The 25,800-nt window shown below is 40.7% G+C and overlaps 3 protein-coding genes across 5 annotated transcripts; 2 read left to right on the forward strand and 1 right to left on the reverse strand.

Moving 5' to 3' along the window:
* The first annotated feature begins 3,948 nt into the window (after positions 1 to 3,948).
* Positions 3,949 to 10,707, forward strand: LOC130921793 (ubiquinol-cytochrome-c reductase complex assembly factor 1). 2 transcript variants are annotated; one of them, XM_057846073.1, is made up of 9 exons: positions 3,949 to 4,196; positions 6,776 to 6,853; positions 6,939 to 7,046; positions 7,130 to 7,202; positions 7,274 to 7,331; positions 7,717 to 7,825; positions 7,895 to 7,972; positions 8,035 to 8,148; positions 10,160 to 10,707. In XM_057846073.1, the coding sequence occupies exons 1-9, from the start codon at positions 4,098 to 4,100 to the stop codon at positions 10,292 to 10,294; spliced, it is 852 nt and encodes a 283-aa protein (XP_057702056.1). In that variant the 5' UTR covers positions 3,949 to 4,097; the 3' UTR covers positions 10,295 to 10,707. The 2 variants fall into 2 exon arrangements, with proteins under 2 accessions (XP_057702056.1, XP_057702057.1); XM_057846074.1 differs by having other exon boundaries at positions 6,779 to 6,853; positions 10,160 to 10,558.
* Positions 10,708 to 14,388: 3,681 nt separating this feature from the next.
* Positions 14,389 to 16,181, forward strand: LOC130922361 (dynein light chain roadblock-type 1). The gene is made up of 4 exons (XM_057847104.1): positions 14,389 to 14,536; positions 14,967 to 15,042; positions 15,763 to 15,930; positions 16,004 to 16,181. Exons 1-4 carry the CDS (start codon positions 14,534 to 14,536, stop codon positions 16,045 to 16,047), a joined length of 291 nt encoding a protein of 96 aa, XP_057703087.1. The 5' UTR covers positions 14,389 to 14,533; the 3' UTR covers positions 16,048 to 16,181.
* Positions 16,182 to 18,791: 2,610 nt separating this feature from the next.
* On the reverse strand, positions 18,792 to 21,906 carry eif6 (eukaryotic translation initiation factor 6). Of its 2 annotated transcripts, XM_057847103.1 has the most exons (7): positions 21,752 to 21,906; positions 21,450 to 21,565; positions 21,304 to 21,389; positions 21,057 to 21,232; positions 20,806 to 20,982; positions 20,553 to 20,737; positions 18,792 to 20,481 (listed from the first exon to the last, which is right to left on the reverse strand). In XM_057847103.1, the coding sequence occupies exons 2-7, from the start codon at positions 21,554 to 21,556 to the stop codon at positions 20,472 to 20,474; spliced, it is 741 nt and encodes a 246-aa protein (XP_057703086.1). In that variant the 5' UTR covers positions 21,557 to 21,565; positions 21,752 to 21,906; the 3' UTR covers positions 18,792 to 20,471. The 2 variants fall into 2 exon arrangements, with proteins under 2 accessions (XP_057703086.1, XP_057703085.1); XM_057847102.1 differs by having other exon boundaries at positions 21,450 to 21,871.
* Between the last annotated feature and the right edge of the window lie 3,894 nt (positions 21,907 to 25,800).

The following is a 25,800-nucleotide window of genomic DNA, read 5'->3' on the forward strand; positions in this document are numbered from 1 at the left end:
AGGAATTCAGCTCCTCTAAAAAGCCTTCCACTCAAACAAAGCCAGTCATGTTAGACTTGTGTGTACTTTGCATGCACTTGCCTTTGAGGGATTACGATCAACAAAGTTTCGCAATATTTCAATTCGTCATCAGTCGTCATGAGTCAGTTGCATTTGCCTCGCGGCCAGTTTTATTTTGGCAGGAGAGCAGCAGATGTCCTACGAGGGGAAATTCCTCAAAGTGACGTCACTTTTTAGTCAAAACTTTCCCTTTTTTTCTTCTCTCTTCTTTGTCTTGTCAGCGATGGAAATAACGGCAAAATTACAATATTTTCATGAGGCAAAAGCGCGAATAGAAACAGTAAATGAGTGTGTTGTTGAATATATCTTTTTTCTTCCTCTTGGGCATTTTGCTTATGTTTTTGTAGGTGAGTCGGTGGAGCAAGAAGAAGAACTGCTGCTTCTTTTTCTTCTTCTTCCTCCTGGGGAAATTCAGGCATCCTAAATGTCAAAAGAAGTGAGCCTTCCTTAAATTGTCAAATTGGATGACTTTCTCCAGTCAGCCAACTTTATTACAGAGACATCTAAATGTGAATGACCAAATTGTCAGATTAAAGTACAAATTTTCCAATTCAGCCATTCAAAATAATGATGAAGGTTAGGGTCATCAACATTAAAATTCACCCCTGCTCAAGGCCAAAATAAATACGAGTGAAGGTAAGTTGGTAACCAAAGGAAAGTCCTTTATGTTCACCAGTAAACATAGAACGTGGCTAAAAAGGACCCTAAGGGGAAGACTTCAATCAATAGGTACAAAATATGTAATGAATGGCAAATTCTTGATTCAATAAAAATAATTCAATGATTCAATAAAAATGAAAGCAAACTCCAAAGTTTCCTGGTCCAGGAAAGGCAACTGACAAGTACAATAACCCGACGAAGCCAGCCAAAAAGGAACCAAGCAACTAAAGCAGTGGTTCTTAACTGGGGTTCGACTGAACCCCAGGGGTTCGGTGAGTAAGCCTCAGGGGTTCGGTGAAGGTTGTGAAAGGCAGAACCCTATTTTGTACGCTGACTAAATCTAGGCAAAGTAGTGTTTTTAGACCAAGTTTTGGACTGGTTTGCCCTCAATTTACAGGGTTTATTCCATTTCTTTCAACAGCTAACCCTCTATCTAATGGGGGGAGAAATCAGTTTGCTCAGTGGAAGGTTGACTGACACTCGGTATGAGGAAGTATAACAGACCTACAGACAGCGTGAACTTAATTTAAAAAACAAAAAAGCGTCATTTTACGTAATGAAAATAGTATGGATGCAAGGATGTGACAATAAAATTAGAATGTAGACATTAAAACAAAAAAAGGAACTGTGTGAAATGAAATTAGTTCCATTTCATTTACCAATGTGAAAATCTGAAGCAAAAGGCAAAATTATTTGTGGTAAATTTGAAATCTGGAAAAAAAATTGGATCAGGAATTCACTTATACGTTAGCTTTTTTATGGCTTTATTATGAAATGCCGAAGGGTTCGGTGAATGCACCTGTGAAACTTGTGTGGTTCGGTAGCTTTAGCAAGGTTAAGAACAGTTGAACTAAAGCAAGGAGAAAACAAGCAATACCTGGGGAACACCAGAGTCAAGGCCAAAGCTCTGCCCCCAAGTGTTTGATTCGTCACTAAGTCTGCAAAAGAGCAGTGTGCATCAACACTCCATTCTAAATGGCACAATTTCACCATCAATAGATTGTAAAAAAAATTAAAAAATTTAAAAAAACACACACACCTACAGTATTTTAATGGTGTGAAGGTATGTCCCGTGAAAAAAATATCATATCTGAGTTGGCCATCTCAGGTAAATGAGGTTGGCTCAAGGTTAGATGTTTAGATATATAGATAGATAGAATGAAACTTTCCATAAAAAATGTTACAATTTCAAGTTTGTATTAGCTAGACTTCTGTAACAGATTACATTTTTCTCCCAAAAAGCTACATTGTGCCTCTATATTGCTGCGTCCCCCATTCCATGTCCAAAACTAGGGGCCCTTTTCTGTTAAAAATGAATAGTGTTGTTTGCTCACTTTGTCATTTCTTCATTTCTAGGTTCACATAGACCACAATCACATAAAAGTTGATCAAATGAAGGTTGTCGACCAGATTTTGGCGAAACCATTTGATACTCTCCTTTACAAAGAGTAAATTACGTAGAATCAAATGTATCAAGTTGAAGGGGTGAGCACATTTAAGAGCCATGAAGTGTATCAGGTTATTAAGAACTTACCAGTTAATAAATCCATAAGTATGGACTCTGCTGAACCTCTAAAGCAGAGGTCCCCAAACTACGGCCCGCCTCCACATTTGGTCTGGCCCCCTGAACAATAACAGAGAGCATTTTGAATTTTTTTTTTTTTTTTTTTTAAATTCTCAATAGTGTTATTTCCTGGCCTTTTTCTGTGAAGAACTCAGAGAGTGTTATTTGGACAGAATGACTGTGAATGCTCATGGATTGGGCGTCGAGCACCGTCAATGCAGCCTTAGTTACTTGAGACTCTATTATGGTGGAAGATTTTGGTAGCAACTTGTTGGTTCATTTTTAGTTTTTTTTTTAGACATTGACACCTTTTCAAAACGATTTGGCGGAAAACACAGGCAAGACTGAAAAAGCAGTTTCTGTTCTTGCACCCCTCTTTAAAATAAACTGCTGTATTTTAAGAAAAAAAGAACTGTTGTGTTTGATAGAACAATATGTCTATATGCTGCCATAGCAGATTCATGGCGCACTAAGCCTCCAAACCATTTTTAATTTGTCCATTTTACCCTGGAAACACCCGTTTACAGACGTCGCGCAATCGCTTTTGTTTCAACCCAGCCATAAAACGAAGGTAACTAATTATATTTATTGTTCAAAATGTCTGTCGTTTTTAGCTTGGAATCATTAATTGATGTCTCATATTTTGTTTAAAAAAACGACTTTAAAAAATTTTTCATTCACATATTTTAAACTTTTAAACAAATTATGTCACAATGAAAAAAATGGCGTCTGTAAAAAAGTCACGGATATCTACCTCATAACTATCGCTTAATTGTATTTTTTTTGTTACTGTCGCATTTTCCCCGATATGTTAGATGATAAATAATCGAGCCGAACAAAAAAAATGGGAAAAAAATGTTTAAAAGGGTAAATATATGAAAAAGAAAATCTTGACCACTCCTTGTTGTCTGCGATTTCTGCATCGCGACCCTTGTTATATTACCATGTTTCACCCATAAAATCCCAAAAAAATCCGGCTGTGGCCATTCACAGCTGTGTCTTGGCACTCAGTGATACATGCTACATGCTAGTTTTTGGATCAAAACAAGGTAAGTATGCGATAATATTTAGTTAAAGTCATGGCGTCTGTAATTCTGCTCTCGCGTGCTCTCACCTCCAGATAGGGTTTTGCTTTTTAAAAAAAAATAAAAAAATAAAAAAAGCCCTCCTGTTGAAATGTTTTCTTCCCCCAGAAAATGGAGATTTTAAGCTTTCAAATGATGTATCACACATACATATCGGGCAATTTTGAAAGTTGGCCAAATTGGGGGTCTCAGAGCGGAACTTCAAGTCACCTGAGTGTTTTCCGCTATAGCTTGATTCTTGGCAGGAGCATATCGATAACCTTTTTAGATACAAAGTATCTCAATATATCGCCATTTCGATATTTTGTCACACCCCTACACTGAAAACAAGGGAATTTAACGTGTTTGAAGGAAGTGTGTTTTTCAGTGTGGAAGTGCTTTCGCAAATATAATGAAACCATTTCATCATTTGTTTACTCAAATTAAAAAAAAAAAATCAATACATCTATGATGGAATGAGCTTCCCCTCTTTATGACCAGCAACCACCCACTGGTTGAATCTAAAGAAAGTCGAGAAAGAAAGCGTGATATTAACGCTCGGCCGGGGCAAGGTGGCGGAACTTTTCTCACGGCGCCCTTCATTTCTGGTCGGAGCAAAGTGCGCGCGAGAGTCCGTCTCTTGACATTGCAAAAGCTAGCCAGCGAGCAACGCACAGTGGCAGTTAGCCTTCGCCTGCGAAAGCCAAGTTTCCGTTTGCCTCAGCTCGGCTCGGCCCGGCCGGCGGGTCATGTGGGCCGTGCGGCTCGCGGCCCGGCGGCCGCTACACATCACCGCCGTCAGAGGAAGAGTCGGAACCGGCAGGACCGACCTCCTCCTACGCCATAAGGTTAGCCTAGCCTAGCTTCGTGACGTAACTGGTTCTCAACCGGTTCATTAAAATCCACAGATTAAAAGACACTAGTCGGATGTCATGAGGTCACCAATTGTGATTTTGATGTAAAATGTAGCCCAATTTTAATCCCAATTTGTCCTCAACCGATGATTGTTGGCATCCTCGTCATTTTCGGAAATGTTCATTGTTGACACCTCTAACTGTAAACCAGTGCTTTTCAAATTTTTTTTTTTTGCAAAGCCTCCCTGGAAAAGGAAAAAAAAAATACTATGCGCCACCCCCGTTCCCCACTGTGACTATAAAAAATTAATATCAACAAAAAATGTAAAAAAAAAAAAAAAAAAAAACCCTAAAATTGTATCATTGTCTCATACACAACTTTAACAAAAGATATAAAGCTAAATAAATCAACTTTCAACAAATATGAACTATATTTTGACACACAGTAAAAACTGTTATAGTGAAAAACAAATTACTTGAACCAAGGGCGTAGGTTTGGACTCAACATTGGCAGGGACGATCTAACCGCTTAACTTGCATATACACTTTTTGCTCGGGGTGGGACATTAATAAAACCAGACAGATTATTGAACTGGAGTCAGGGTTACATTCCTCAGTGATAGGCTAAATTAGGGATGCTCTTTATGTCAATCACGAACAACCAGTAGATCCAGTGGGTAGCTCGCGGCATCAAAAAAAAAAAAAAAAAAAAGTGTACATAGTCACTTTTTTTTTATGTACATAGTTAATTATGATTTTGTTGTGTTGTGTGAGCAACATATGAGTTTATGCAGTGCCCTTCTCTCTCTAAGCAGCTTCTTGCCCATGTTTTTCTGGTTCTATAGTTTCCAGCAGAGTTCACTACATTTCTCACAGTTTAATTAACATTAACAGTAGAAAACACAAACAGAAGGACACTTCTCTCTAAGCAGCTTCCTATTCGAGTTTTGCAAGTTAGCAAGTTCACACAGTTTAATGTTATGCTAACTCTGATGCAGGTCGGACTTTCAGTAGCAAAATTAGTGGTGTTTCCCACCGCCACAACATTGGCGTTTTTTTTTTTTCAATTACTTCCAGTGGCTGCTGATGGCCGGAAAAAAAAACGCTAATATCCCTCGTCTTCGAGGGGAGGGGGGCATGTTGTCGACATGTATTTCTGTCGGGACAGTGTGAGTGTGAGCATGCGTTTGTGTGTCAGGGGTGTGTCAAGACATCAGCCAATCAAACGTGCGTTTGAGGGGGGAAAATGGACCGGCGCATTCAGCAAGTGAAAAGTGGTATATGTAAGTTTGAATAAAATGAAAATAATTGACTTAATAATATTAGGGTCAATTCTTTCCTTACAACATATGGGAAGACAATCTAAATTACCTGTATAACTAAACTCATTGTATAATGCATGTAAGGTTGCTTAAAGGTTGGTGAGGACAATTTGAGCATTCTGAAAAGTTGGTAGTGTTATGTCCCTACCGTCCCTATGCAAACCTACGCCCTTGACTTGAACTTACAAAAATATGTCATTTCTTAGCTCCTCAGCTGTGGCTCTGTTTTTGACATACCAGTATTTACAGATAAGCAAATCCTCACACAGGGAGTTTGTCATGTCAAAATGCACATAAGAGATAAATAAACAGTCTTTGTTGACGCTAAAAGTACTCGCTGGTTTACCTACCAACGTAGTGGCCGCAAAGCGAGATGAAGGTTGGATGTACTCCCCATGTTTTTGCTGGAAAAACTTCAGCGACTTATCAGCGTGTTGGGGATGTAATGTCTGTAGGTGACGTCTTAATTATTTGGCCTCATGCTGTCTGCTGCTAACGCTTTAAGACACAGCAAGCACGCCGGTCTTTCCTCGTGTCCCACTGTATTTACAATAAAATCAAGCGCCAGATAAGCATCGTATCTCCTGATTTTAGCTTTTGGGAGACTCCTTTATATCTCTACCTCCGTCTCTCTCCGTCTTTTCCGTGACTGTTAAATATGTCTTCGTGTTGTATCTCGTGGAGTTTTGTTAGATTGCAATGACAATGGCCTGAGGACAGCTTAATTTTCATATTGCCGATGTCAGTCACCGCTAAAGTGCTGTAAGAAGTTTGACAAGCTTAAGCCTATAGTTGCTGTCCACACCATGCAGTCCCCCATTGACTGGAGGCGCATAACTGCACTACCTGCTGCCATGGATGTTTAATTACTCTATACCTGGCAAAAGCAAAGCCTGTTTCACGGGCGTCATACGCGGGTGCGCCCCACTATTTGAGAAGTACTGCTTTAAACTGTTTCATAAGAATATCAAATTCATAGAAAGAAAGAGGTCGTTAAATGTAAACGTATTGGCACAATTTGGAGTTGTAGCCGATGTTGCTTTTCACAGGGTTTCTCAAAATCAAAATAGTATTATGACGAATACACACACAAATCTGGACATCAGTTTTTTTTTGAAAATGCTGTAAAAATCTAACTTGCATTATGAGAGCCCGGCAGAGGGGAAAAAAGATTTGTTAGTTCATTTCTTGGGAGTGAAATGACAATTTGAAACAAAATCTTGTTCATCTGAAAAATTGCTTGTTTCCCAGCAGATCTCCTCCCTCAGCAGACCTGGTGCGCTCCACTTGACGACTACTTGCCGGCGTACGCTGCACCTGAGCGCGCAGGTGACTCATTTAGCATCCATGTGGGGAGCGACGGTAACGAAAGCTTTGATGCGGCTTGTAAATGGAGGTGACCGTGTCGTGTCAGGTATGCAGCGTGAAGGAGACGCCGGCACCCGCGGAGGAAGAAGTAGGAGGCTTCACCAAACTCATTGAGGCTCTGGGCTTCACCGGACCCCTCAAGTACAACAAATGGGTGAGCGGTGGGTGGGAACGAGCGTGTGTGCGTGCGTGCCTCACCTCGTCCTTGACAAATCAAGCCGTTTTTGCTTGGTGCAGAAAATCAAGATAGCCGCATTGCGCATGTACACTTGCTGCGTCGAGAGGATCAACTACGACGACTTCTTTGACCGTGCGTACATTCTGTCTCAGTGACCGCCAACGGAAAGTGACTTAGCCTAACCGCCCGTGATTTTGTCTCAGGCTGCTCACTGCCAGACACGCTCAACTCCTGGTTCCTGGTGGCGCAGCTGCACGTGTGGTGAGAAGAAGACACAGCTCACAGACTAGAGTGTTACCGCGACTACAAGTTGAATCAGTTCCATGAGCAAGCTTGCTGCACCTGTGTATCAAATTGGTTTTCTCCTGCCTTGCAAATTGATAATTCAAGTCAATTAAAGTCATCAACATGCCCTTTGCCCGAGAAAGTTCACACTTGCTTGGTAGTGGTAAAGCAGTACTTTAGCATCCCCTAAATTTTGACAAATCATTTTATGAATTGTCACTCTTGTGCAAGTTGGAAGTTTGCCTGCCTTGGCTGTGTCCTACCAACACAAAAAAAGTTTTTTTCTTTATTTTGAACTGGAACATGTTGGCACGCGGGAATATTTTAATGGCGGTCTTTGTGGTGTGTGTGTGTGTTTGAGGATGTGCCTGGTGCGGATGCGTCAGGAGGGCCGAGCAGGCAAGTACATGTGTCGCTACATCGTGCACTCCATGTGGGAGGACGTCGAGCAGCGCAGCAAGATCATGGGGGTGAGTCGGGTGCGCATCCCGGGGACACCGTCACCTCGCTCATGGATATGCTCGCTTACTTTTTTGCAGATCGACGCCATCCATCGCAAAGAAGCACTGAAAGCCATGACTGAGACCTTCTACGCGGCATTGTTCGGATACGATGAGGTCCAACTCCCGGCTCGGGCGCATCCTTTCTTGAACACCCGTTGAATTTTGCCTCCGCACAGGGCATCCTTTCGGGCGACATTGTCCTGGCCGCCGCTCTGTGGAGAAACCTCTTCAATTGTCAGTGTGAAGACTCTGCCCAGCTGGAGCTCATGGTGGAGTACGTGCGCAAGCAGGTGACACCCAAAACCCCTTTCCCACCATGACCAATGACTTGACCACTTTGCATAGTCCTGATCTCAAGCCAATAGAATACATTTAGGACAAATGAGAACAAAGGAGAATTGGGACTTTCATTAAATCAGGGGTGTCCAAACTACTGCAAGTTGCCCAGTTTATACTGGCCTGCAACAATTGATGAAAATATTGAATATGGCTCAAACAAGAAATAAATTAAGCCTACATTATTTTGCACTTCTCAGCTTTATTGGTAGGTGGCGCTAATCACTTAAACTGTTGCTCTTCATTTCTGTGGTCAAAACCTTATTAGATGAAGTAATTGTAGGAAACTAGAATTTCAGTATTTTGTTTTAAAATAATAAACTTAGAAAAAAGATCATTCAAAGTGTTAATTGAGCAATCTTACCTTAGGATTAGGGTTGTTCCGATTAAGTTTTTTTGCTCCCAATCCGATCCAGATCGTTTTAGTTTATCTGCCGATCCCGATATTTCCCGATCCAATTGCTTTTTTTGCTCCCGATTCAATTCCAATCATTCCCGATAATTTTTCCCGATCATATACATTTTGGCAATGCATTAAGAAAAAAATGAATAAAACTCGGACGAATATATACATTCAACATACAGTACATAAGTACTGTATTTGTTTATTATGACAATAAATCCTCAAGATGGCATTTACATTATTAACATTCTTTCTGTGAGAGGGATCCACGGATAGAAAGACTTGTGACTTTGTATATTGTGACTAAATATTGCCATCTAGTGTATTTGTTGAGCTTTCAGTAAATGATACTGTAGCCATGCCCAAATGCATGATGGGAAGTGGAACCATGACTGTGCGTAGTGCTACCAATTGATATATCTTCTCTGCGTTGGGAAATAACATAAGGTGTTAAGAAAAAGATATAATGCTACCTTGCTTCCCCACATTGCTTCCCATGATATTTCTAATCGTAGGGAGAGGGATTGTAAGGCTTTAGCTAATTAAAAAAAGGCTCCAAAGGCTGTCAAAATTCACTCTACTCATTTTACGCTGCCTTTTATCTCTCTATATAGGTAAAACGGCGCCATTACAGATTGAGCGCGACAACGCGTGAGTGGGTCGTGCAGCGCATGCATTAATGCGTTAAATATTTTAACGTGATACATTTTTTAAAAAATTAATTACCGCCGTTATCGGGATAAATTTGATAACCCTACCTTAAGCCTAAACTAAAGACTTTGGATGAGTGTAACATATTATGTCTGTAACGTTAAATACAATTACAAAACGATTGAATTAAAAAATATATATTAAAAAAAAAAAAAAAAAAGGCATGGCCGATATTTTTTGCTGATTCCGATACTTTGAAAATAACGTGATCGGACCCAATCGATCGGCAAGGATTCTCTTTTTCCTGTGCTGGACATTTTCTTTTTGTCCTGTTTTAGTAGTAGAAAATATGTTTTGCAATATTCATAAACATCTGATTTAGTTTGGTGCTTGTTGATCCTAACTCATTTATAGCCACTGACAGCAGTAGGCGTTAATCTATTTGAACTGGTATAGCTAGTACTGGATGATCATGTTTCATGATCGAACAATCGCTGCCAACCCTCCCTAGTCGAAATGGATTTGACGTCTCACCGCCAGTGGCAGCCAATGTGTTAAAATTAAGTATATTTTAAAAAGTCGATCTTTTTTTTACCTGATTCTGTTCCTGTGTGTAACCAATGAATATGGAAGGATTTCAAGTTGGTCCTCTCTTGCATCCTTTGATTTTTCTGAAAGTGTTTAAAAGTTTGGACACTTCTGCTCTAATTTCTCAAATGTGAGTTTGAAAAACAAACTGCTAAACCTTGTAAAAAGAATTCCATCCACATTGTTAAATCAATGCCAGTTGCTTCTTGTAACACTTAAAATCCACTTTTTTTTTCTTTACATGCGATGATAGTCGATGTATTGAAGTAGGCCAAATGTAGCACCTGGGGCCAAATGCTGACCGTGTCTGCGATGTTTTTCAGATGCAGTTCATCGACTCCCTGGATGGCGAAGACTTGCTCCTGACCGGTGAAGTCAAGTGGCGTCCTCTACTGGAGGAGAATGCTCAAAGCATCCTGAAAGTGGCCACGCCCACGTACAACGACGCCGGACTGTGAGTTCCTGTCTGCGTGGGAGCACCGACGACAAGCGTCCGTGTTGGTCGGTTATTGAGTTTCCACGCACACTGTGGCATCCTCATACTCACAGGAGTGATGCCATTATGCTGATGTGCTTTTGAAGCCAATTGTATCCTATACTTTTTACCAATCTTTCTTTTGTCTTTCCGATTACTATTATTTACTTGGGAACAGTTGTCATGTGGAATAAAAAGTTCAGCTTTCAATAAACTGTGTGGCTGCCATGTAATCACCTATGTTTAGCCTCATTTGGAACACAAGATTTGAGTTATTTGGAGTCAGAACGAATGCTTATGCTAGCTGACTTTTAAGACTCGCCGCCACTTAATAACCAGACATTAAATGGACTGGTCACCAGTCAGTTACAAAGCACTGAAAGACAAATGGTAAACCGTGAATGACAAGGCACTAAAGTTGTCAGCCTAGACCAGGACTGTCCAAACCACAGCCTTTTGCGCAGTTTTCATTATCCTGCAGGAAATGATGAAAATATCGAATATTGCCCGCGCAGGAAAGGAAGGAAGGTTCAGCCTACATTCTGTTACTTTTGTTCTGTAAAGATTGTTTCAGTAGTATAAAAGTTTATATATTGCATTGTCTTTATTCCTGTGGATAGTTTTGTTGCTTGCAGTGCTTAAAATCCTCACTGCCATTGCCGATCATAAACACTGCTATCGGACAATGTGTGTGTTGGGGGTAGGTGCAAGCGGACATTTTTTTGCTGGCCCTTGGCCGAGATATTTTAACATTTAAAACCAGCTCTGTCAAGTGATTACAATTTATCGCATTTTTTATTTCTGTCCCATTATTTTATCAAATTTTAATTCTATTGCCATCATGCGATTAAAAGATGAAATGCATGCAGCCTGATGTTAACTTGCGATTAATCGCATTTTGTTTTCATATATTTTAAATGCAAAAATTATTATATATTTGAAGTTTTAAATACACACCAATTACATGACGAGTTGACCAATGTGCTTACCTTACATAATTAAAATTTAAGCATCATTAGAAACAAGATGGGCAACTTTACATTTACATTTGTAAAGATGAATTAAACATTCATTTTCTCCAAAATACTTCAAATAAAAGCATGTCGGTGCCGAGATCCAAGGTTCAAACAACATGTCCTGCGTGGAATTTCCATTTTATGTTTTTGGTACAATCTATAACACGTTTATTTTCTATATGTTAATTTTATATACCCTCCATTTCTATAATGAAATATAACATTCGTTGTCATTGGTTTAATCTTATGAAATAAAATTCCCCAAAAACTAAAAAAATAGCTAAAATTAACTCACCAAAATGCTTGTCTTCTAAAGCATTTATTTGCTTAATCTGCATTTAAGAGGGATTTGCGCCTGTCAATCCACATACGAAAACCACATTTTGGGTTTAAACACCAGAGATACATTTTGCCTGAGAATGTGGAATTCACCCCAATCCTCCGTGTCCTCGTGCCGGAAACCCGTGAGTTTCAGGTGGCCGCGAAAGTAGCGTGAACTGCCCAGCACCTCCGTTCTGAAAGTTCTCGTGGTTTCATTCCACATGTTTATTCACAGTTTATCTGCGCATTGCAGCTCAAGAAGCGACAATGTCATAATCTGCCTCAGAGTGCCACATTTTGGGCTAAAACAGCCAAGGTTAGGTTGCGCCTGACAAAGGGGGATCCATCCCGATCCTCTATGTGCTTTTGCCCATGTGTAGTGTGTCTTGGGGGGCCGGAGACCTGCACGCACACTGTCATGAAGTCCAAACTAATGAGTGGCGTGCAAGGCCATAATTTATCACGCGTTTAAAAAATTGACTGTCAAAGGGGGTTCGCGCAATTGCCGTTAATAACCTGTTATCTGACAGCACTACCTAAAACACTATACACTGATCCCTTGCTACTTCGCGCTTGAAACTTCGTGCCCTCAGTCAATCAGTTTTTAAAAAAAATAAAATTAAAAAATACATATGAGCTGTCCCGAGCCAATAATGTAGTCTCTCTCTCCTGCTGTTCTTTTTGGGTAAGGCAGTGCACTAGAGTTGCCTATTAAAGGTAACGATGATTGACAGACGTTTAATGTCTGATCTTCCCACAGATGCTTGGAAGCTGAAGCTTCAAAGCGCCACATGTGTTAATCATCATTTAACTTGTTAACCCTTAAAGACCTGCAACATGAAGCAATTATCAGAGAATCCCAAAATTTGCAAAATAAGGTCCTAATGAAAACTTTTTTTCAAATTTGTAAAAGAAATGTCAAAATTAATATGTGTAATAAACGCTCTAATATCTATAACCCTAGCTAAATCCAGGTTTTTTTTTCTGATGGAACCTGCGGATGCATGTGTTGACTTGCATCCATCTTTTTTTTTTTCAAAAAGAAATGTCAAAATTCTGAATTACTCTCAAAATCATGAAATTTTAGGTGTATCAAATGTGATACATTTGGCAATAAAGGGTTCAACAGTTGCTGCGGCAACTCATTGTGTGTAACTGAGCAGCTTGAGTGGATTTTAGTGGACTCACTCAGTAAAGCATTTAATAAAGACAAAAAATGTTCTACTTGTTTAAAAATAATTCGGTGGTACAGTAACATGTTTAAAAAAGTATAATCATAATTACATTTGAAGTGCTTGAAAACATTTATTAATATATATATAATAGGGCTGTCAAACGATTACAATTTTTAATCGAGTTAATTACAGCTTAAAAATTAATTAATCGTAATTAATCGCAATTAATCGCAATTCAAACCATCTATAAAATATGCCATATTTTTCTGTAAATTATATATCTGTAAAATAAATTGTTGGAATGGAAAGATAAGACACAAGATGGATATATACATTCAACATACGGTACATAAGGACTGTAGTGGGCATTTCACTCTACTGTCATTTAAATCTGTCTATGCTGTCCTCACTCCGAAGCGTCCACTTTTTCCAAAGCTAGACAGCTAGTGAACGACGCCTTAATAATTAGACTTCTTCCTTTTTCATCTGATTTATTAATAAAATGGCCTCAAACCACTGTCCTCTTTAGACCGTCGCAAAACTACAAAATAAAAGTACACAAGCATTGCATTAGCAACAACGTTAGCTTAGCACGCTATACAGGTTCACTAAACATAAACAAAAAGCGTCTCATACAAAAAATCTAACATTTCGCTTACTAACATAATATGTACATTCTTTACAACAACCATACTTACGGACAAATCTTGTCCAAGGATCATATAAGCACAACATTATCAGCCTGAGACGTCGTGCAGCCATAATGAAGAAAGAAAAGAAGAAAATAATAAACCATGTCGCAAAGCGACCACAACAGTTCGCTGTTGGACAGCGCAAAAAGCCTTGCTGTAAAACTTACCAAAAGGCAGAATACTTTCTGAGCGGGACATGTGCGTTAATTGCGTCAAATATTTTAACGTGATTAATTTAAAAAATTAATTACCGCGCGTTAACGCGATAATTTTGACAGCCCTAATTTATATATACATCAAGTTTTTATTTTTTAATTATACTTTGGGGAAAAAAAGTGAAAAAACATGTCTTATATGGATCTCTTCCCAATGCTAAATCTGAATATACACATTGAACACACAATTAATTGGTGGTGGTGGTGGTGGTGGTGGGGGGGGGGGGGTTACTTCGCGGTTTTTCACTTATCGCGGCGGATTCTGCTCATTAACCACAAAAACGAGGGATCACTGTACTACAGCTCTGCATATTATCTTACCTTTCTATTTGGCCCTCCCATCGGCCAACCAAGCCCACTGAAGTCCAGGCCCTGGGTGTGGTCGCACCCCCACCACCGCCCAAGTTCCGCCCATTGTCTAGTTCTGGAGGGCCCCATCCCAGTCAAAAAGTGTTGGACGTCTATCGCTGTCAATGGCAGTCAATGAGTTAATACTTAAAACGTCTTTAGTGATGGATTGTGTTGATTCATAGGCAGTTATATTTATCAAAAACAACAACAAAAAAACTCGAAATATTGGGCCAATTATGTGACGTTTACGTTTTGTGACGCTTGGACGTTGTCGCTCCTGACGCGAAAAGTGCGTCTCATTCCCAGCGTCTAGGGGACGGAGGAAGGCAAGTTGTCACAAAGGAGGAGCGAAGAAGAATTGAAGCCAACGAAGAAGAAATCCAAGCCGGAAGTTGGCTTGTTCTTTCCAATTGTCTATTTTTTTCTTCAATCTTTTACTCGGAGCGCTCCAAATGGTAAGGAATGATGAGCTATCACTTTTAATGCTGCATGTTCATTTCAGTTGTGACGTCACGAGCGCAACTAATATCATTTGTTGTCACGTAAGTGACGTTTTTGTTTGTTGCTGCTTGGGCGTTTCCATGCTAGCTAGCTAGCGCCAAATTAGCATTCAATTGTTAACAAGCAACATCGTTGATTTTATCGTGGCAACCTTTCTACTACAGTACTTTGGACAAGTCGGCCAAAGTCGAATAACGTCATGGCTTGGCTGCTGTTTGTTTTTTAGTTGGCTTGACCCATTTCTCACAAATAAGAAAGCCTGATAGTTTGTACATACAACAGTTTCAAAATGCTTATCACTATGGCGTGAAAGGTGTCCATAAGTCTCGTGTGTCGGTGCTGTGCTTGCACATTTTTTTGTTTTTTTGTTTAATTGTTGTTTAGGCTGAAGTGGAAGAGACGCTGAAGAGAATTTTGGGCCAAAAAGGAGTCCAAGGCCTCATCATCGTCAACTCTGATGGTGAGACAAAGTTCTTTTTTGTTGGCCTGGCCAACAAAGTTAGCATTCTCTCACTCAAAGCTCCCTAGGGCATCTCAATACTTTTTTCCCAGTCGGGATTCATGAAGGATACTGATTATTTTGAATCATTCCTCATTTCTCCACTCCCAGAGCATTTAAGACTTAAACCAGACTGGACTAGAAGAGAATGCCTTTTCTTGCCACACTACAAGGAAATCGGAAGAATCTTCAATATGGACTGTGTAGCTCAAAGGATAAATAAATTCAAGCGGTGCCTTGAGATTGAGTGAAATTTGTTCCATGACCATGCTTTCAAAATGTACCTATCAAAATATGATCATCAAAACTTTTTATTCATTTGGTGCAGTCTGGTTACAAAATAAATAAAAAAATGACCACTGGCTTAAAAGATTAATGGATGCTAATTGGAGTTGGTAATTTCCTTGTGGACCGAAAGGCTAAGCTAAACATTTTTTTTAACTAGCAAGGTGTTATTGTCTGGATTTTCCTTTAAATTTTAGCCGAAACCTATTACAGAAAAATGAACCTGTCCACTGGCACCACACAGCATCCATATCTCAAGTTTTCGCCAGTGAGCCGGTTCGAAATAATTGTCCCGATGACATTCAACCTGCCCTTTTCTCAAGGCTGTGTCTTTTAGGAATTTCCGGTACAGACTGACTTCTGACATTTTTTTTTTTTTTTTTTTGTGCGTGTCAGGAATCCCGATCCGCTCGACTCTGGATAACACCAGCACGGTGCACTACGCCGGTCTGATCCACCAGCTAGTGATGAAGGCACGCAGCACCATACGCGACATCGACCCCCTCAATGACCTGACCTTCCTGCGGCTGCGCTCCAAGAAGAACGAGATCATGATCGCACCAGGTGAGTCGCCGCTCTGTGTCGCAGCCCGCGCTTGGCTTGGGATCAAACTCCCTCCCTCCCTTCTTCTGTGCAGATAAGGACTACTTCATGATCGTCATTCAGAATCCGTCAGACTAAAGACCCATACGTGGGCATGTGCTCGAGCGTCACCACTTCTTTTGCTCATTCCTCCTGTTTTGTGTTGTCAACAATGCCACGCATTGCTAAATTATTGTCAAATCTTTCCAATAAATGTCATTATTGTTAAATGACATGTCTGCTGACCAGCGCTCATTTTTTCATAATGTGGAATAGACTTTTGATATTCAGGCAAAAAAAAAAATCACTATCAGTTGACGAGACCGCTCCTATAGATACTGTGCCACGGCTTCCCATAAGGGGCCGGGTCAGGCACAGCGTTGTGGAAGCTTTCACTGCAATAAACTCAAAATACACACTGCATTCTCGAAACAATTAAAGTTTTAGTGCATACGAGCAGCCAGGAGTGTCTCAACAGTGATTTGGTTGAGGATTCCAGGCAATTATTAGATAAAATATCACCATGCATGCACTTTGAAACATGAAATAGGAAAAAAATTGGCGTAACTTTAGCTTGAAATATTTACATAAAATGAGTAACTGCCTGTTTGTTTTTTTTTTTTTTTTTTTTGGCTTTTAACCAAGAATCTAGACTTTTACATTCATACAGTATCTATAGAAATTCTGGGATTTACGCTTTTTTTTTTTTCCAAGAATTTTCAACTTAAAAATCTGTTTTGTTATGGCCGCCATGTTGGATTTTGTATCCAGTGTTTCCCAACCAGGGGTACGCGTACCCCTAAGGGTACGTGAGAACATTGCAGGGGGTATGTAGAAAAATTAAGAATTTATTTCCAAGATGATAAACATTCTTAGTCATTTCATATGTCCATCAATTAAATGATACGTGTGCGCTATGATTTGTTTCCCTGGGGAGACAATAACCTTTGGCACAGCCATACTAAAATCAAACAGCCGGGAACCTGTTTACCTGCAGGTAAACATGGATAAAAGGCTGAAAAGTCCAGTTGCTGTGGATCCACGAGGGGGAAAAGAGCCCACTGGCAAACGCAAGAAAGATTCCAAACCTAAACCAAGGCAGTATCGTGAAAACTATATTTTATACGGATTCACTTCGACGTCTGCGGACCCACCGCAGCCTCAGTGCTACTTTTGCTGATAAGTCCTGGCTAATAACTCCATGAAGCCAGCCCATTTGGATGGGTGATATGGCGGTTAATATTGTTGGACAAGTGGTGAAACAAATGAAACATGCCGGTCAGTGATTTTAAATAGTATTCTTGTTCAGTGTTTTGTTCGAAAGCCTGTTTAAAGGGGACTTATTCAAAGAAGCTGTTTTGTGCATTTTGTGGTAAATATCATAAAAGTTATAACAAAGGCAGGTTAATTGTTTTGTATTTATTTTTATTTTTTATAATTTCAACTTTTTTTCTTTAATAACAATATAGTAAGAACATATCAGTATTAATAATACAAACATTTACAACAATATTCAGGGGTGCACATAAGTGGTCCGCATGCGCGCATGCGTACTGGACGTAGACAAACGCGCTGGCCCTCAACGGCTTAGATACGCTTTTGCGTACCGATGGCTGACCACTGTATTTGCAGCGGACACGAGAAAATAACTTCTCAAAATGTGGAAGAGGCAGGCCACACTGAGTAATTACTTCCGTGTTCCCCCACCCCCGTCAAAAGACAGACGACAGAGATGTCACCGGAGCTACCGAAAAAAAGGACTTTTGCTGAAAAGTGGCTACAGGATGTACCATGGCTAGAAGCAAATGATGCTCGTACAGAAATGCGGTGCAAAATGCCGTGAGAATCCCAATGTCGCCGATAAGAGCAGCGCATTTTATGTTGGGTCAAAGAATTTCAGCCATCCAAACTTTGAAAAGCACGAAAAAACAGAGCGCATGTGGCAATTACGCAAAATATCGATGTCAAACAGGACCCCACTCGCCCTATGGACAAGTGGCGGAATAAAGGTAATGAACAGCGAAATGCCCTGACAAACGTGTTTTTGCTCGCATTTTACAAAGCTAAACATGCACGTTCAATGAGGTCTTATGAGGAGGACATCCCACTTTTAAAAAGGCTTGGAGTTAATGTGGGAGCCGCATAATGCCCTTTATTTTGAATAGGTGCTTTTTATTTCTTTACATTTCACTTCAAAGTAATGGCAGTTTTGTTGTGCCAGTTGATTTTAATCAAGCATTAATTGTTAATATAATTAAAGTTAATTGGCTCTAAGTGAAGCTTGTCATAAATTTATCGCATCGGGCGGGTCGGCTCTCAAGCTCAATGAGGACCAAGTCACATCTCCAGGTCCTCCTCCGAGAACCTGGGCAAAAAAATTATGTGCACCCCTGACATTATTTCTTATATTTATTTTTTTGCCTTGATGGCAACATAATTTTATGTTTGAGTTAAATAAGAACATAATGCCTGAATATTAATTGTTCAGTTTAAGAAGATGAAATGACTTGCTCTGAATATTCAGTTGTGTTATGTTCTACTTTTGGAAAATCATGAACACATATGAGTTAGGGGGTAGTCAGGGTATGACAAAAAGGCTCAAAGGGTACACGAGACAAAAAAGGTTGGGAACCACTGCCATACACAATAGCGTAACTTTACATTTGAATACCGGTTAATCAGGTCATTTTCGTCCAACTGCCCGTTTTTTGGCAAAAAAACCCCTCGTGATTTAGACATTTCTGCGTCCATTCAAAGAAAAATTCTGCTTTTACCGGTTTTATTTTATGTAACATTTCAATCTAAAGACGACGAGGGCCAGATAGCCGGCAAGACGTGCTGAGGCAATAGTGACATCGGAATTCAACCTAAGTAAGTTGTGATTGTACATAGAAAATTGCAAATTTTGCTTTTGTTGAGTAAAATTAACATGATTCTGCATACTTTCCTCAAGTATAAAGTTTCAAATGTAAAAATTGTGATTTATTAGCTGTTGAAAACCGATGTCGAAATTGCACCAAATTAAAAAAAAAAAAAAAAAAATTGCTATTTCGGGCAAAAACATGTTAAATATTGCTATTGATCCTGAAAATATACTTGTAGATGACTCTGCATTTGGTGATTTTTGTGCATCTAGCGTAAAATCTGAGAACTTTATTGCCATTTTAAGTTTATATAAAAATAATTGGTATTTTATTAGGGAACGCTCATACCCATGGAGACTCATATATGCCTAAGGGAGGTGCCTGTTTTGGTTTTAGGTCGCTTTGGTTGTGAAAATATTTGAAATTTTTAAAAATAGGCCCCCTACAGAGCAGCCCCGTCAACTGATAGTGAAGTCTATGATGCACTCGTTTTTTTGTTGAAGGAATAAGTGAGACGTCGAGGAATACCTGCAGAACTTGTGCCGAGAATGCTTTCATTTTGGGGACGACAAATACTAATACAGTAGCTTTTTGCTTGCATGGAATTTTACTTTTGAGCGTGTGAAGGTGAGCAGGAAGTAAGACTGCCTTTTGAATAATACCAAAAGGCTGACTTTTCTGTTGTATCTAATGTCAGTTCTTTACAAACCAAAAACTTGAAAGATGTGGCCTTGATGTTTAATGTTGTAAATACAATGGTACCTCTACTCACGAACGTCTCTACAAACGTTATTTTCAGGTTACGACACGTTTAAACGGGAAAATATTGCTTCTTGTTAAAGAAATTTCAGGTTATGAGAGGCAACAAAATGCCCTGCTGCCCTGTTGGTCATATTATCCATCCCATCCCCTTCAGTATGCTGCTTTCCTACTGGTCTATTATTGATGGAGTTTAAATTTGTGTGTCACAGTATGATGACACGCAAAGGCGCGACTCTTTTATTGTTGTTACAGCAGTTCGATATCTCATAGGTCTCCTCGCGTTCTTGTGTCACAAAGTGATATAGGCGCTAGGCACCATCGATCTTGTGAAAGAGGACATTGCCTCACTTGAATTGAAAAATGTTTTTGTTTGCATTTTGTTTTATTACGTAATTACAGGTATTAAGGGTTAGGTACATGGAATGATTCAAATTTGTTGGGCTGTTGTTTTACCCATATTATAAAATTTAATGTGATGGGTCAGTAGTGCTTGGAACGGATTAGGGCATTTACATGTAAAACTCGTCTCTATTTACGAAATTTTCGGGTTACGAGACTACTTCCAGAACCAATTAATGTTGCAAGTAGAGCTACCACAGTAGCAACGCAAATGAAAAGTTGTCTTTTTGAACATTTTATTGTCATCTTATGAGGACTTAAAAAGCCTCGGGAGGAGTCTTGACAGTTTGGAGGCGCGTGAAAAAAGGACGTGAAAACAGGTCAGGCGAGACATTTTTCTCACAATCCAAAGTCAGGTCAATAACCTTTAAAACAGCGGATGAGACGGCATCGTGCAACCCAGCCTTGGTATCCCGAGACGACATATCTTCCCGGGCCACGTTGCTTCTGGGTTTGGGTGTGGGGAGCATCTCATCGATCGTCCACGGTGTCGTCATCTTAGGCCATGCTAAACACAAGCACAAGAGCGAGGTCACTTGCGGTTTACCGTTAGCGAGGTGGCGATAGCACGTGCGCGACCTGTCAATGAGTGAATCCCTCATGGCGGTGGTGATGTCGGCAGGCCGCGCTTGATCCCCGAGCCCAAACACGCTTTCAATGACGGACATCTCTGTGCTGGTGGTGTCTAGTCCGCAAAAGGCGCACCAGTCATTGACTGCCAGGCCTGCCGCGATCACCTCGCTACCCCGGTTAACCGTGCCAGTCTGCGAATACGTCGTGTCAGAGAGGCTCTCGAGACGAGGCGGTGGAGTCGACAGCGGCGAGCGCTCACCACCAAGGGGACCTGCAGCAGCGACGAGAGCTCATCCTGGTCCTCCACCGACGTCTTGGGGTGTACCAGGCCGCCCCGGTTGCTGAAGGCGCAGTACGAGCCCACCAGCACGTGATCGGCCACAGTGTGGCGGAACACCTCCACCTTCAGCGTGTCGCTCAGAACCTCCTCTGTCTCCTAGGGGGGACCCAACTGGATCAGCCGGCGAGGAGGCCATGCCAGCGGGCGGGCGCACGTGCGCAATGTCTCACCCTGTCTAAGTCTGGGTGGACCAGCGCTACATAGTCGTTGCAGGCGATGACGTTGCCCAGGGCCGACAGACGCTCTTCCACTCGCTGGATGCCGACCGAAGACGGGAGGCAGTTGCGGATGTGCTGCAGCTCCTGGTCCGTGGTGTTGTTAGGGACCAGAAGCCCGTGGCGATTCCCTGGAGGAAAAAAAAAAATTGAAAGGTCGCGGAAAGTGAGGAGGCTGGGCCCGGCCTGGTCAATCACTTACCCACACACATGCGCCCAATGATGCGACAGCCGGCGATGGAGGCGTGGACCACCGGGATGCTTTCTGACAACTCGCCTTCGAAGACGCTGAGGAGCGACAGGTGACGTCAGCCAGGCAGGCCCGCAAGCTATGACGTCAGTGCTCACCTGTAAAAGTTTTCCGCTCCGCCGATGGCGACCAAACAGTAGGTGTTGGTGAGTTTGGCGAAGCAGCCGATCTCGTTGTTCTTCTCGAAGCACGCCCGGACCGCCATCGCGAGAAGCTTCAAGCGTAAAAAACGGAGAAAAAAAATAGCAACGAGCCAAAAGAAGGCAAAAGTTGAGCGTTGCTAGCTAGTTAGCTAGCTAGCGAGCGTGAAGCGGTGGACGCACACGGCCACGCCAAGTGTTGCGCAGAGGGCTGGCTGAAGAGGACGGACTGGACAAGACAAGACAATAGAAAAACGCACCCGAGAGCCAAAGTCGAGCAAATGTTATGGTTTTCTGGCTTTCTTCCGATTGACGCGCTCGTGCCTTCCGCGACCTCACGTGTTAACTTCCGCCCGACGCCTACGTCGTGACGTACAGACAGTCGCACGTCATGACGTATCATGTCCTTTAAAATCTTTAAAATTTGAATATGTTCCATTTCCTAGAACCCATTCCAAACAAGATTATTGTATTTAAGATTTTAGAATAGCCCTGTATCATTCATTTCTTCCTATCAATTTTAGTGTTTTACTTAAGCCACAAACCCATGATTTCCATCGTCTTCGTCCACCCCTCCTTGCTATCCTATTCAAGACAATATTTTCTGCAAACTCGTCGCCAAACTGGTCTAAAACTAAAAGGCAGCAGGTGACGGTTCGATTTTTGCCTGCCGAGCCCGCCCCCACTCATTCATTGAATCAAAAACTTTATTTAATAAATTAGGTAACCAAAAATTGGACTCAAGTATGAGTAGTGTTAAATCTAAATTACTCAAATAAAAGTAAGTAATCCAAAATTGTACTCAAGTAAAACTGAAAAAGAATACTCGTTGAGTAACATTGTGAGTAACTACTTACTATGTCAGATTTTTAAAAAAATATTTTTTTTTTTCAGCACAACTTCATCAACATAAACTGTTATCATACTGTACTGTAGCTTATTACATACCATATTAGCCCCCCCAAAAAAACACCAAAAATAATGGAATTCAGACGAGAAAAATGAATCATCACCCATCTAAAAAGCATGAGTGCCCTCTAGTGGAGACTAAACATTTTTACCTCTGATTGGAATAATGAGTCATGTATCGTATTTTTCGGACTATAGGTCGCACCTGAGTATACAGTGGGGCAAATAAGTATTTAGTCAACCACCAATTGTGCAAGTTCTCTTACTTGAAAAGATTAGAGAGGCCTGTAATTGTCAACATGGGTAAACCTCAACCATGAGAGACAGAATGTGGGAAAAAAACTGAATATCACATTGTTTGATTTTTAAAGAATTTATTTCAAAATTAGAGTGGAAAATAAGTATTTAGTCACCTACAAACAAGCAAGATTTCTGGCTGTCAAAGAGGTCTAACTTCTTCTAACGAGGTCTAACGAGGCTTCACTCGGTACCTGTATTATTGGCACCTGTTTTAACTCATTATCGGTATAAAAGACCCCTGTCCATAACCTCAGTCAGTCACACTCCAAACTCCACTATGGCCAAGACTAAAGCACTGTCGAAGAACTCCAGAAAGAAAATTGTAGACCTGCATGAGGCTGGGAAGACTGAATCTGCAATAGGTAAAATGCTTGGGGTAAAGAAGTCAACCGTGGGAGCAATTATTAGAAAATGGAAGACATACAAGACCACTGATAATCTCCCTCGATCTGGGGTTCCATGCAAGATCTCACCCCGTGGCTTCAAAGTGATAACAAGAACGGTGAGCAAAAATCCCAGAACCACACAGGGGGACCGAGTGAATGACCTACAGAGAGCTGGGACCACAGTAACGAAGGCTACTATCAGTAACACAATGCACCGGCAGTGACTCAAATCCTGCACTGCCAGACGTGTCCCCCTGCCGAAGAAAGTACACGTCCAGGCCCGTCTGCGGTTCGCTAGAGAGCATTTGGATGATCCAGAAGAGGACTACGAGAATGTGTTATGGTCAGATGAAACCAAAATAGAACTTTCTGGTAGAAACACAAGTTTTTGTGTTTGGAGGGGAAAGAATACTGAATTGCATTAGAAGAACCCCATACCCACTGTGAAGCATGGGGGTGGAAACATCATGCTTTGGGGCTGTTTTTCTGCAAAGGGACCAGGACGACTGTTCTGTGTAAAGGAAAGAATGAATGGGGCCATGTATCGAGAAATCTTGAAAGTAAATCTCCGTCCATCAGCAAGGGCATTGAAGATGAGACGTGGCTGGCTGTTTTTTTTTCCCACATTCTGTCTCTCATGGTTGAGGTTTACCCATGTTGACAATTACAGGCCTCTCTAATATTTTCAAGTGGGAGAACTTGCACAATTAATGGTTGACTAAATACTTATTTGCCCCACCGTAAGTCGCACCAGCCATAAAATGCCCAACGAAAAGGGAAAAAAAACTTATATAAGTCACACCCGGAGTATAAGTTGCATTTTGGGGGGCAATTTACTTGATAAAATCCAACACATAGAACAGATGTGTCCTCTTGAAAGGCAATTTAAAATAAAAATACAATAGAGAACAACATGCTGAATAAGTGTACAGAATGATAATGTTACATGATGCATGAACAACGAAATGCGAACGTGGCCGGTTTGTTAACGTAACATAGCTATTAAGAGTTATTTAAAGCATGAAGAACATCCTAACAAGTTTACCAAACCATCAGTGTCACTCCAATACACCAAAAAAAACATGTGAAATAATATAATGTGTTAATAATTTCAAACATAAGTCGCTCCAAAATATAAGTCGCACCCCGAGCCAAACTATGAAAAAAAACTGTGACTTATAGTTTGAAAAATACGGTAGTCATTGTTGCGATGTCTCATAGGTAAAACTGCGGCAGCTACTGTTGGCATCTCTGACAAAAATAAAGTCAATTTGTAGAATAAAGAGCAAAAATGTAACGATTCTCGTGTAGCTCAAAGTAGCAGGGTAAGAGTAGAGTTTCTTCTTCACAAATCTTCTAAAGATTATTGTGTGGTAAAACTACTCCAAGTACATTTTTCTCAAAAAGTTATTCACTGAGTAAATGTTAAAACACGTTACTAACCACCACTGATTATACAGAACATTATACACATACAAACAGGAAAAATACAAAAGTAGGGCACTGCTGTCAAACCAATTCCATTCAGGGCCAAGCGGGTCCTGGATTTCGTTCTATCCAATGACGAGGACACCTTTTCACCATTCTGATCTATAAGTGTTATCACTTGGTTGCAGTCAGGTACGGCTTATTTCTTCAGAAAATGAATAGGTTAAACGGTCTGCGCTGTATTGGTTGGAACGAAATCCAGGACTCGATAGGCCCTCTGTGGAATTGCTTTGACACCCCATCTCTAGGGGAAATGAAAGTGGGTTCAGGAGGAGCCTTTCTACACATTATAACGTGCACTAACATTTTTTGTCGGCTCTGTCCAACATTTGGAATGTTGCAACAACTACAGTAGTTTGCATGGCAGAAAAGCAGCTGCAGATGGCAGGCCATCCATCGCGGTCCTCACTAAAATTAGAGGCAGGCCAGCCGAACGTCCTCCGTGGCAGACAAGCCAGCATCCCTTCAAGGGCCATCTTGGAAGAGGCCAAGTCAAATTCACTCTTCTTTTGAATTATTTTGCTTCTACAGTGCTTAAAAAAAATCCATAAAAAAAGAATAGCTTTCACATGCATTTTTTGAGTTTCAAATTTATTTTTGCATTCAAACACTTTTTTTTGATTGAAGCAATTTTTTTATTGAAAATATATATTTTGATTGAAGCAAAATTTTTTTTAATTGAAGCAACTTTTTTTGTGATTGAATAATAAAGACACAAATCTACCTCCATATGGCTCCGCCCAGGGGATACAATTTTTGACTGGGGTAACTACATATACATTGGGACGACACCGGTGGGCGTACCATATTCAATGGAAAAGTTTTGCCTAAGCAGCCTGATTTAGAATTCCCCTCAAGAATGATGGTAAACAAAAAACGCTCATTGTCAATTTATTATTATAAATATTCTTGTAAGTTAATTCAATTGCTGACACTGCGTTTCGGGGTCATCAACATGTTGTGCCCCCCATGCCCCAAAAATCAAACTCCGCCTATGTTTAGCATCGTTTGGTGAATAAGGCATAAGCGGATTTTAAGGGGGGGGCAGGCTCCCCTGGTGGCCGAAAAATGTCATTGCATGTAATTGACTTTCCTATATATGTATATATTAGGGCTGTCAAAATTATCGCGTTAACGGGCGTTAATTAATTTTTTAAGTAATAGACAGTGCTATTCAGACCAGCTAACGTCTGCATCCAGTATTCAGTGGCAGTTCTCATAGCCTC

This window comes from Corythoichthys intestinalis, chromosome 9, assembly GCF_030265065.1.
Source record: "Corythoichthys intestinalis isolate RoL2023-P3 chromosome 9, ASM3026506v1, whole genome shotgun sequence".
In the NCBI taxonomy this organism is placed as follows: Eukaryota; Metazoa; Chordata; class Actinopteri; order Syngnathiformes; family Syngnathidae; genus Corythoichthys; species Corythoichthys intestinalis.

What these genes read in the sequence shown, in the direction of transcription:
- LOC130921793 (XM_057846073.1), top strand. Translation starts at nt 4,098, where the DNA reads ATGTGGGCCGTGCGGCTCGCGGCCCGGCGGCCGCTACACATCACCGCC. An exon ending in GTGGCGCAGCTGCACGTGTG is followed by an intron (nt 7,332 to 7,716) that starts GTGAGAAGAAGA and finishes TGTGTGTTTGAG; the next exon opens with GATGTGCCTGGTGCGGATGC. An exon ending in AGCGCAGCAAGATCATGGGG is followed by an intron (nt 7,826 to 7,894) that starts GTGAGTCGGGTG and finishes ACTTTTTTGCAG; the next exon opens with ATCGACGCCATCCATCGCAA.
- LOC130922361 (XM_057847104.1), top strand. An exon ending in CATCATCGTCAACTCTGATG is followed by an intron (nt 15,043 to 15,762) that starts GTGAGACAAAGT and finishes TGTGCGTGTCAG; the next exon opens with GAATCCCGATCCGCTCGACT. An exon ending in CGAGATCATGATCGCACCAG is followed by an intron (nt 15,931 to 16,003) that starts GTGAGTCGCCGC and finishes TCTTCTGTGCAG; the next exon opens with ATAAGGACTACTTCATGATC.
- eif6 (XM_057847103.1), bottom strand. Translation starts at nt 21,556, where the DNA reads ATGGCGGTCCGGGCGTGCTTCGAGAAGAACAACGAGATCGGCTGCTTC. An exon ending in CATTGGGCGCATGTGTGTGG is followed by an intron (nt 21,233 to 21,303) that starts GTAAGTGATTGA and finishes TTTTTCCTCCAG; the next exon opens with GGAATCGCCACGGGCTTCTG. An exon ending in TCCACCCAGACTTAGACAGG is followed by an intron (nt 20,983 to 21,056) that starts GTGAGACATTGC and finishes GGTCCCCCCTAG; the next exon opens with GAGACAGAGGAGGTTCTGAG.